General features: G+C 31.0%; 2 protein-coding genes across 2 annotated transcripts; one reads left to right on the top strand and one right to left on the bottom strand.

Moving 5' to 3' along the window:
* The first annotated feature begins 4,433 nt into the window (after positions 1-4,433).
* LOC131595073 (nucleotide-sugar uncharacterized transporter 1) lies at positions 4,434-8,099 on the top strand. The gene is made up of 7 exons (XM_058867316.1): positions 4,434-4,684; positions 5,898-6,049; positions 6,163-6,371; positions 6,446-6,539; positions 6,631-6,797; positions 6,929-7,099; positions 7,219-8,099. The coding sequence occupies exons 1-7, from the start codon at positions 4,612-4,614 to the stop codon at positions 7,496-7,498; spliced, it is 1,146 nt and encodes a 381-aa protein (XP_058723299.1). The 5' UTR covers positions 4,434-4,611; the 3' UTR covers positions 7,499-8,099.
* A 755-nt stretch (positions 8,100-8,854) lies between these two features.
* LOC131597709 (probable auxin efflux carrier component 1c) lies at positions 8,855-11,479 on the bottom strand. The gene is made up of 4 exons (XM_058870387.1): positions 10,684-11,479; positions 9,303-9,528; positions 9,109-9,194; positions 8,855-9,024 (listed from the first exon to the last, which is right to left on the bottom strand). The coding sequence occupies exons 1-4, from the start codon at positions 11,477-11,479 to the stop codon at positions 8,855-8,857; spliced, it is 1,278 nt and encodes a 425-aa protein (XP_058726370.1).
* Between the last annotated feature and the right edge of the window lie 457 nt (positions 11,480-11,936).

Genomic DNA, 11,936 nt, shown 5'->3' with positions numbered 1-11,936 from the left:
AAGTTAAGAGATAAATATAATAAATATTACTTGGAAATTATGTGTTGAATTTAATACTAGATTATAATTAATGATTTTATTATTTTTTTCATACAAATTTTTGTTTATGAGTTTTTTAACGTGTGCCCCAAGAACACAAGTTAGCCTTATCCTTAAAAAAATTACTTTACCCATCTTGTTGATGAAATTTTGTTTCACATACTTGAAAAAAAACTAGTGATTAGAAAATGTAGAGTTAAAGATGATGCAAATTTGGAGATGAAGAGAAAAGAGAAAGTAAAAGTAAGAAAAGAGAATAAAGAGTCGAAGATAAGAAGAAAAGAGAAAACAAAAAAAATAACAGGAAGAAAATGGAAAAGAAAAGTGAAAGAGATTGGAAATTGAAAATTAAAAACTGTAATGATGTTGTGTTTCCATTTTAAGATTTTTTTTCTTCAAATAACTACTTTTTAAAAAACTCAAATAATCACATTTTTAAATTAATGTTCAAAATAACCACTTTAAATTTTTTTCAGTAACATAGAGGATGCGCTACATAGAATGGCGTATGCACTCTAAATGACACTAGGACACCAACATGTGTGACGCATGCACTTATGTCATGTCACAGAGAATGGCACATGCACTCTAAATTAAGGAGCATGCGTCACACGTGATGACTACTCTTTTTTTTTTATATATAAAATCTATAAACATGTCATTCATTTTCACCATTTACCACTCATCTTCTTATTTCACTCTTACACACATATTCAAAAAATGTCTTACATTATCAAAAGAAATGCTCAACTTTTTTCGCCTATATTGCCTTCGATGGATATTCGACTTTGGAACACGAAGACCTTCAAGCATTTTTAGAGGAGCTTGATCCGTTGGTTAGATGGAGGCATTCCTGACGGTGAAAAAATTAGAAGAATTGATAGGCTTGTTATGATGTTCAACAAAAAGGGAAAAGTGTGTTTCTAGAATCCTGTTAAAACCGACAAAGAAGTCTGTATATTAATGAATGAATCAGCTGATATTTTCTTGATGATTGTAATCTCCTAGATATGTTGATGTCTTTAATCGTTTTATTTGTCTACCGTGTTATTATTTTATGCGTGGTTGTCTTTATTTTGTTGTACCTGAAAGTTGTCTTGAATATGAAATGAAATTAGAATTTAATATAAAATTGCATGGTCACAACAAATAAATTACATATCAAGAATGACACACAATAATTACGTTGCAGAGCTTGGCCCAACATTGGGATAACTTTTTTCGATTGTGTCTGGGTTGGCGACATGTACTGCATAATCTTACCATTTTGTTTGTCGTATCCATTTTAGTTCGAATACGCGTGTTGTTAGGGCGATCCTTTTTCTTCCTTCGCATATGTTAATTGTTTCAAACAATGTACCATTGATAAGTAGGAAAATCATCCTCCTTTGTTATCACCGAAAAGCTATTGATGAACACATTGAATATGTTTCTGACTTTGTAAATGGGGGACAGAGTCTGAAAGGGTCCAGACGAGCATGTGAACATGTCGCTATGAGATGAGAGCAAGGCATACGAAAGGCTTGAAACTTTCCGTAATCGCACCAACCTCTATCTAGTTTGACTCGATAGTATTCCTTTGGCCCCCTCATTATTGTCCATTATCTTTTGTACACTGAACCAACCTTTAATACGGTCAAACATTGTAACACCATGTGTGTTAGCTTTGACAATTTTCTCCTGAATAAATTTCAGAGTTTTCACTAAATAATTGACTCGATTGTAACACTGACCTCTATTTCAAGCCTATAGTCTCGAACAGTGACCCGACCTAAAATATGTTGTCCTCACCAATGCGGTTATTAGTAAGTTTCTGATACCTTTGAATATAGAGTTCATTGATCCCACAATATTTGTTGTCATGTGGCCCTCACCAATGTGTAATTTTTTTTAATATTATTATTTAAATAAATAAAAAATAAAAATAACACAGTAGCCATGATGTGTGGCGCATGCTCTTTAATTTAGAATGCACGTGCCATCCTTAGTGGCATGACATAGGTGCATGCGCTAGTGCGCCACACATGCCGACGCTTTGGTGTTATTTAGAGTGCACATCCCATTATATTTGGCGCATCCTTTATGTTATATATATTTTTTAAAAAGTTGATAGTTTGGAAATTAATTTGAAAATGTGGTTGTTTGAATTATTTTTGTTGAAAAAAATTAGTCATTAAAAAAATTCATTTTAATGTATAATGCAAAGAAAGTTGATTAAAAAAAAAAGACACTTGCCAATTGGCAACTCAACATTTTTAATGAAATCACAATTTCTGTCAAATTTTATAAAGAGTGAAGACCCATTTTGGTCCCTCACAAAAACTACAGAACCCAAATTAGTCCTCCACAAAAAATAGGACCCGATTTAATCCCTTACAAAATATAATCGGGTCATATTAGTCCTTCTGGGGATATTTTTTTCAAACCGGTTTTTTCTTCTACTTTTAAACCGTGACTGGACCGTCAAGTCGTATTTTATGTTTCATTTTTCATTTTTTAAATACTAAATTAATTTTTATTTTTAATTTCGATTTTATTTTTAAACAATTCAGATTTTAAAATACAAAAAAAGATAAGATTTGTTCTGAAAAGGAATCGAACTTAAGACATTTAAGTCACGTCCTATGCCTTTACAACTATGCCAACGTACACTTGTGACAAATAATTCGCATGATTTATAGTAATATTAAACAATTCTAAATTTAAAATATAAAATATAAAATTTGTACCCATGAGGTCTCAAACTCAAGTCACTTCAAATTTAATGATAGTCACTTCACTGTAAATATGAAAAGTGATTTAAGAGCGGGTGAATTAGTTAGATTAATCGGTATTAGTGAATTTTTCTCGATTATGAATGTTAGCAATATTGTTCTAATTTTTTCGAAATTGTTATAATAGTTTCAAAAAAATCAAAACATTGTTAACATTCATTATCGAGAAAAATTCACTAATATCAATTAATCTAATTCATGCAACCCCTCTTAGATTACTTTTCATATTTACAATAAAGTGACTACCATTTAATTTGAAGGGACTTGGATTTGAGACCCCGTAGGTATCAAAATTTATATTTTTTGTTTTAAATTCAGAATTATTTAATATTACTATAAATCATGTCAATTATTTGTCATCAATGTATGTTGACATAGTGGTAAAGGCATAGGATGCGACCTAAATGTCTTGAGTTCGATTCCTTCTCAGAACAAATCTTATCTTTTTTTATATTTTAAAATCTGAATTGTTTAAAAATAAAATCGAAATTAAAAATAAAAATCAATATAGTATTTAAAAAATGAAAAATGAAAAATAAAATACGACTTGGCGGTCCAGTCGCGGTTTAAAAGTAGGAGAAAAAACCGGTTTAAAAAAAATATTTACAGAAAGACTAATATGACCCGGTTATATTTTGTAAGAGATTAAATCGGGTCCTATTTTTTGTGGAGGACTAATTTGGGTTCTGTAGTTTTTGTGAGGGACCAAAATGGGTCTTCACTCTTTTATAAAAGGTTTGTACTAAAAAAAAATCCAAACATCAACAAATCTATAAAAAAACACATTTGACTTCCTGTAAAAAAATAGAGTCAAATAATTTAAAAAGCATTCAACTTTAATAATTATAGTTATTTATTAGTAATTCCTTTTATATTTTTATAAATGAAATTGTGTTATTTAGTTGAAAGAATTTTTTTTAAAGAATTTTTGGATTTTATACTTTATGTGTTGATTTATTTATATTGAATATTATGTACAACAAAGGTATGATTAATAATGATTTAAGAGAAAGTATCCATTTGTTTATTTATAAAATTAATTTTATATTTTAAATTCAATTTTTTTTTAATTTTACTATAAAGAATTGATGATATATTAATTTTTAAATAACATGTTATTTGTTAAATGTGATAAATTATTTTGTAAGGTTTTTTATTTAAATTTTATATAAATAAAAATATAAATTAAAAAATAAATACAACATCATTGCAAAAAAGTAAACAAAAAAAAGTTTATAATAATTTACATTAAAAATAAATACATTAATTCGTAAATAAGATAAAATACAAGATAAAAACTATAATTAAAATTAATATTTTAAATGTTGGCAATTATTAAAATGCAACTATTAAATTTTTAATTTAAAAGATTATAAATTAAAAAAAAAATTGACTTTTAAATTATAGAATTCAAGTAACCTAGCTAAATTTGAATTCAAGTTTTGATGTGAACAAATTCGGTGATTTCGTTTTCTGCCATCATCATAGGTGTTGACGCCACGTGTCGTTTCGTGTCGTTTTCCTTTTACTCTTTTATTTATTTTTTATTTTTTAATAATTTATTTTTTGTCTTGTACTTGTTTTTGTCTATGTTGTCTCTGCATTGCGTTTTGAATTCAACCAAAGGTTGTTTTTGTTCTTCTGTTTCACAACTTCAGCTACTACTACTACTACACTCTCTACATCACTCTTCTCTTTCCTTCTTTTTCTCTATTTCTGATTAACCCTTCTTCTTCTTCTACTCTAGGGTTCACTTTTCAACTCAATTACACTCTTAATTATACAACAAACAGATACAATGTTCAGTTTCTTAACCGGAAAAGACGCTAGAAAGATTCTCAAGCGCAAAGATAGCGATGCTGGTGAAAAAGGTACTCTTTTTTTACTCTTCCTTTTCAAACCCTTTTTTTTAGTGTCTGCATTTGGGAAATTTTTGCTATTTGGGGTTTTCTGTGCTATGAGGCTGTTTATTGATCTGTGAAATTTGGTTTGCGTAATGGAGCTTCTAGGTTGTTGTTTCATATCATTGATGATTCTTTGCCTTATTGATGCATTGTTCTGTCTTCTTTATGCTTTGAATTTGACAACTTTGATGCCTTCTAGGAATATTATACTACTTATGTTATGTTCCCTTTTAATTCAAATGATTTACTTATTTATATTTAATTTCTATTTTTGGGGGTTTCTTGTTCAATGAGTTTTGGACTTGATTTCAGAATTTCTTTTTGTTGTGTTCTATGAAGATATGGTAAAGACTTTTATCTTTTTAGCTATGCTAATCTGACAGGAAGACTGGACACTCAAACCTGTGATTATGATTTGAGAAAATGAAATTAGTGAATATAATGTATCCACAAGTGTCGGTGTCGGACACTTACACATTGGATGCACGATCTATATTAGGGGTGGCAAAACGGGCTCGATATGCTAGGCATGCATGTTTTGCCTGCATTTTTTATTTGTGTGAGGTAACGTTTTAGGTCGGCACCCTCAAATATGTTCGCCCCATCCTGCCCCGTTTTTTTATGGGCGCTGACATTAACAAGAACTTTTACAACTTTAAGCCTTTAGAGGGGGCAAAGCCTGCATGCTTGCCCCGCCCTCATTTTTCATGGGGCGGGCCAAGGTTTTAGGCTTGCACTCTCAACTATGTCCGTTCCGTCCCGGTTTTTTGCGGATTTTTGGTGGGTGGTGGGTATGTCTGATTGTCATCCCTAATCTATATCACATTGGAGATGCGATCTATATGAAGTGTCGGGTACACTTGAAAATAAGAAATTGGTACAAAATAACTTGAGAGATTATAATTTTGTATCCTTAACTGCGGTTTGCTTGTGCTAGCATTTTCTATGTAAGTCCTTTTGGGAGTAGTATTTATCTTGTGCCACATGCTAGTATTCATAGTCCTTACTCTTTAGTTGTTCAAAATAGACTTCAAAAAACTTGTTCAACTTAAATTTACATACTCTTTGAAGCCTATGTAGAGAAAAACAAAAACAATCGTTCGTTTACTGTAAAGATTCTTTGCTAAACAAAATGTCACGGTAATGTAACCGTTCCCCGTACCTTTTTAATCTTTTGCAGGAAGGGCTTTGGAAGACTTGAGGGCCTCTATCTTTAATCAATTTAATTTCTCCGACGGCGCAAAACGTCAACAGCGGCGTCTATGTGGTCCAGCCACTGCACTCACCTTCAATTTTGTGGTTGCAGTTGGTATTATTTTCGTAAACAAAATGGTTTGTTTCGTGTCATTTCTTCTATCTTTCTGTGTTGAAATTTCAATGTAGCATGGTCTGTAGTAGCTGACTTTCCTAGGTTTTTCTTTCTCTTTTTTTTGTTTTTGTTTCAGGTGCTTCAAACTGTTAAATTCAAATTCCCTATACTTCTCACACTAATTCACTATGTAGTGAGCTGGTTTTTAATGGCATTACTAAAAGCATTTTCTCTCCTTCCTCCATCTCCTTCCTCTAAATCAACTCGAATGTCAACTTTATTTACCCTTGGATTTGTTATGTCTCTATCTACTGGCTTCGCTAATGTTAGCTTGAAGTATAACAGGTAACTCAACTACTCACATTTAAATTTAAAGTATGTCTTTTAGACTCTTGATTTAATTTCCGTGTCTTCTTCAGCATTGGTTTCTATCAGATGGCAAAGATTGCAGTGACGCCATCAATAGTTTTTGCAGAATTCGTATTATATAGGAAGAAAGTATCTCTGCCCAAGGTATATTCACTCATCTAGTTTGTAATTGTATTTCCGTGTTCATATTTCAATTAAGGTTTAAATGGTTACTATAACGTTTGAAACTATACAGGTGTTAGCATTGACTGTGGTATCTGTTGGCGTTGCTGTGGCTACGGTGACGGATCTGCAATTCCATTTATTTGGTGCTTGTGTTGCATTGGCATGGATTGTACCCAGTGCTGTAAATAAGATCCTTTGGTCTAGATTGCAGCAGCAAGAGAACTGGACAGCTTTGTCGTAAGTAATTTATTACGAGTAGTTTAATTCGAATACATTGCCCGTGTAAAAGCATTTTACAGATGTATCCAATCACATTGTATCTGATAATTTCTTTGTTTATCTTGTTTGATTTGTGGACTGATCAATAGGCTGATGTGGAAAACGACACCTATAACATTGATTTTCCTTGCGGCCATGTTACCATGCTTAGACCCTCCAGGTGTACTCTCCTTTGATTGGAACTTGAGCAACACTTTGGTGATTTTCGGATCAGCCATTCTTGGATTCTTGCTGCAGTGGTCGGGTGCTTTAGCACTAGGGTAAGTAGCATTTCTTGTTATTGAATAATTTTCGGGAAACACCGTATAGTTTTTCAGAACTAGATGGTGACATGTTTTTGTTTGGCTGAGTTACATTGTTTCTCACTTCCACCTTGCAGAGCTACATCGGCCATATCACACGTTGTCCTCGGGCAGTTCAAGACATGTGTCCTACTTCTAGGAAACTATTATCTCTTTGCATCTAATCCCGGCACAATCAGTATCTTTGGCGCATTCACAGCCATTGGCGGTATGTCTGTTTACACTTATCTTAATTTGAATCAGCAATCAAACAAGGGTTCTCCTCGACAAGCTTCCGTCTTACCCAAATCAAAACTTGGCAAAGAAAATGGCAGCACCAATGGCAATGAAGGACATTATGGTGCTGAGTCTGTCTAACATTATGCAGTGATATAATATTATAACCAATTAACCAAACATTTTTTCCTAAGGTTTCTTGATTCTCATCTAACCATTTTGAGGTGTTAGATAGTGATGTGTTAACTATAAATATATGATCAGAGAAAAACTAGACACTGGCCCATGAATCTATTCAACATGGCAGTTACTGCTTTTAAGAATTTGGAACACCATTTGTATATGAATGATTTGGTGGATTCCTTGTGAAAACTAGTTGTTTTCTTTTTCTTTGGATTTTTTACAGGAGCTACAGCTGCATTATATGTTGCAACAGAAAACAAGAGTTGCTTTCTACCTTTTTATGGCTTGTCACTATTTGCTGCAATTTGTACCATGTTTTTGAATTGAGGTTTTTCAACTTTCATTGTTTGGAATTAAGATAGAAAACATATTACTCTTAAACTATGATAGGGTCAGTTTCAGTAGTTTAGAAGGGGGAGAGGGGGAAGGATTTTGGGGAATCAGAAAAAGGATTTTGTGAATGAGGCGGAGATGGTTTACACCTTCTCCGTTTCTAAATTCCGAACTCTAAATCTATATCAAACCCTTACAAATATTAACCTACATTATAAATAATAATAATAACAATGTTTAAATATAATCCAAAACAATTATGAAAAGTTTCAAATCATATATGACAGAATTATCAAAGATGATCTATAAATTTTATCTATCATCTGATTCAAAATACACCAATTTTATAAAATTACAAATATATTGAATACTTTTATTTAAGAACAACCTTAACCTAACAAACTAGTACATTTTAGTGAAACTAAGTGCTCTTACATTTTTTACCCTCTCCCTCATAATCAAAAACAATATAAAATGCTTTCAAATCACACATTGTCTTTCATCCATCTTTGCTTGAGAGTGTAATATCTTATGGATTCACATACTCAAAAGTAGTAAACTTGTTTTTTCTCAAAGAGACAAAAATGCACTCAAGTCCTTTTAATCTTTCGTTGTTAAAAAGAGCTAAATCCAAGAAGCACATAGTAGAGTACTCCTACAGGGAACACAAGTGCCAATCCAAAGATAACCCTACAAATTTATCAGAAAATAAAATTATTTAATGTCACATTAGTTATAACAAGACATAAGTAGATTAAAATAAAAATTACACACTTACGCTGTATTAAATATTTCGGCGTGGAGATTATATTGTTTGGCGAAGACAAAGGGAACAATACCTTGAGGAAGAGCCGCCTGAAAAATTAAATATGAAATCTTATCATATTATAAAACTACATGAATTTGACATCATTTATGAGAAATTTTCATGCATGTAATTACACTGACTACGTGATCGTTCAATCAAAATCAGATGGTTAGTCACAACTTTACCTGCACGATTCCTATTTTAAAAACAACTCCACGGACACCAACTGCTGCAGAGGTTGCACCAAACAACGCAGGACCAATCAAGAACTTAAGTAGCATAGACATTGCTGCTGCTTTTTTTCCACACGCAATGATCTTGGGTTGTAATGCCATGAATATGCCTATTTAAGAAAACATTAATCATTAAAGAGTGAGACATAAAAACATAAACATAATATTTTTGTACTATCATATGTTTGACATACCTAGACTAAACATGGACATCCCTAGTCCAGTTTTAGACATTATTGTAACAGAATCATATATGATTGTTGGCAATTTGATGTTCAACCTGCACTTGTACAAAAGGAACAATTTTATATTAAGAAGGCTTATTATTTATCTTAAAATGAAAGAGTTGCTAAAGAAAATATTAAAGATGGAAAGTGTTGGAAAATACCTAGCTGCTATGAGAGCCCATATGATGCCAAGAACTGAAGCCCAAAGATTAGGGTTTTTGATGAGTTTCTTGTAAACCCTAATTACAATGAGCTTTAACACCATGGATTGACTTGGTGGCATTTGTTCCTCATTAATTTCTTCTTTAATATCCTCCATCTTCTCCTCCTTGCTCTCGTGCTCTCTCTCTGTACTTACTTTAATTCCAAACAATGCAAAGTTATCAACTGCATGGAAAACAAAAATATTAATCAAGAGTTAATGATATACATTTTACTTAATTTAAATTTTTCAAAGAGATTATATTATTTTAATTTTTGTAAAGATAGAATTAAATACAAAGTTACTAAATGTATAAAGGCTCAAAAGTAGTAAATCACTGTTTTTGTATAACATATCAGCATGTTGATACTCTGATTTTGAATAGAACTAAAAATAATTAACCTTTATAAGAAATAATCCTCATATTAAGAAACTTAATTAAGTGCAATTTTTTTTTCTTATAAAAAAATGTGCATTCTATTAATTTAGGACTATTTTATGAATATTATCATTAAATATAGTAAAAATAATTAAATTACTTCTATATATATATATATATATATATATATATATATATATATATATATATATATATATATATATATATATATATATATATATATATATATATATATATATATATATATATATATATTAGATTTGAGATCCGATTGAGTATATTAATTAATTTATGAGTCAAAAGATAAGTTGATAATAAAATAATTGTAAAAATCAGTCAAGAACTCAAGATACTCTATTTCTTTTGGAAAACTGACAAATACATACCTAAGCCAATAAAATATCATTTTAATTTTTTTTTTTAAAGTAAATATCATTTTAAATTACTCCTTCATATTAGACTAAAAAAAGAAATTACTGTGCCATCTCAATCTCAGTTGATATATAATTGTACATAGACATTCTATTGCAATGGCACATATATTCGAATCCGCGATCCGCAATCATTTATTCACGAAAAATTGTTTATATATAACAATCATACTTCTCAATCTAACAAATATAATAAGAAGTCTTTTCCAAATTATAAAATCGCAAGAGTTCTTATACTAAAAGCTGAGAATACCTCGTAGTTCTATTTGAGTAGATTTAAAAGATCAAGTTAAACTATTTTGATCAATGAGAACAAGTTTGCATATTCAAAATTCAAATCACAAAAAGCTGAGAATACCTCATAGTTTTATTTGAGTAGATTTAAAAGATCAAGTTAAACTATTTTGATCAATGAGAACAAGTTTGCATATTCAAAATTCAAATCACAAGAAAACAACATTAAACAAAAAAAAAACTAATATATATGTAAAATGAGTAATTGAAAGTACCTTCTGATGGTTCAATTTCATGTGTCAAACGACCACTAGAACTCATATTTCTTTTCCCACTAATAGATTTCAAAATCGGATGAGGAGAAACCCTCCCACTCCTACTCTTCACACTCTTCCATTCAATACCCAAATTAGCACTACTAGTACTCTTACTCCTCCTAAACACCCCATTCTTCCTCGAACCCGACCTAACACTCAAACTATGCAAAAGCTCCCCCAACTCCACATCAACATTCGATCCAATATCAATCTTCTCCGACTCCGTCATAACCGACTCCGTCCCATCCTCATTCCTCACCACAAACTGCTGCGCAATAAATATCCTCGCCGCCCTATACTCATACATTATCAACAAAACAGTATACCACAAAACTCCTTGCATGAACACTATCTGGATCAAAAGCGGCGTCGAATCTCCATACATAGCTTGCAAGAGAGGAATCCCAACCACAAGCGTGTTAGGTAAGTTAATGAGTGAGAAAACCGTTATAGTCCAATCGAAACTACCTCGTTTCGTGAAAATGTTCCATAGGATTAGGCACAAGAGTGTCACTATTTTTTGAAGTGTGTCGGCTATTAGTATCCTCCAGTTCATATGGTAAGGATTTATTGGAATTATGTAGACGAAAGTTAATGCTGGAACTGCAAATGATGCTACGAAATGGTTTACGCCAGCACATTGATCTGGTGTGAAAATTTTCCACCATTTTATTGATGCATAACCTAGCGTCATTGCTACATATAAGGGGAAAACACTCTCAACAATGTTGTATACATCTTTACCATTGATCATGGTTTTGAACTATAGTGTATGAGATGAAGGTTGAAGAGATTGTGAAATGATTATGAAGATGGTTTTTGATCTCAAAATGAAAGTACTAATATGTATAATATGAGAGAAATATATAGAGTCTATTTGTAATATATTTTATGAGAAAAAAATTGTTATAGTGTTTATAATTTAGAGCTTTTTGGTCAAAATAAAATCTACAGATTTTTTTAGAGATATTTTTGAAAAAAAAAAGAAATATATATTATACTTTGTTAATATTTAGTAAGATGAAAAAATATTTTTTTAAATAGTTATAAAAAAGATTTTGTAGAAAAGAAAAACTACTAAAGCAACTTTTATTTGAAGCAATTTCCGATTTTTTTCTGTATTCTCTTTTATAAAATTTTGTAACAAATAGTTAAAAAGTTTTAAAAGGAACTATTGTGTTAGGAAAAAAATTTCACAAAAAATGTGATAA

This window comes from Vicia villosa, linkage group LG4 (genome assembly GCF_029867415.1).
Source record: "Vicia villosa cultivar HV-30 ecotype Madison, WI linkage group LG4, Vvil1.0, whole genome shotgun sequence".
NCBI lineage: Eukaryota > Viridiplantae > Streptophyta > Magnoliopsida > Fabales > Fabaceae > Vicia > Vicia villosa.
This window is presented reverse-complemented; position numbering and strand designations above follow the sequence as displayed.

What these genes read in the sequence shown, in the direction of transcription:
- LOC131595073 (XM_058867316.1), top strand. Translation starts at nt 4,612, where the DNA reads ATGTTCAGTTTCTTAACCGGAAAAGACGCTAGAAAGATTCTCAAGCGC. An exon ending in TTATTTTCGTAAACAAAATG is followed by an intron (nt 6,050 to 6,162) that starts GTTTGTTTCGTG and finishes TTTTTGTTTCAG; the next exon opens with GTGCTTCAAACTGTTAAATT. An exon ending in GTTAGCTTGAAGTATAACAG is followed by an intron (nt 6,372 to 6,445) that starts GTAACTCAACTA and finishes TGTCTTCTTCAG; the next exon opens with CATTGGTTTCTATCAGATGG.
- LOC131597709 (XM_058870387.1), bottom strand. Translation starts at nt 11,479, where the DNA reads ATGATCAATGGTAAAGATGTATACAACATTGTTGAGAGTGTTTTCCCC. An exon ending in TGAAATTGAACCATCAGAAG is followed by an intron (nt 9,529 to 10,683) that starts GTACTTTCAATT and finishes TTTTCCATGCAG; the next exon opens with TTGATAACTTTGCATTGTTT. An exon ending in TGGGCTCTCATAGCAGCTAG is followed by an intron (nt 9,195 to 9,302) that starts GTATTTTCCAAC and finishes GTACAAGTGCAG; the next exon opens with GTTGAACATCAAATTGCCAA.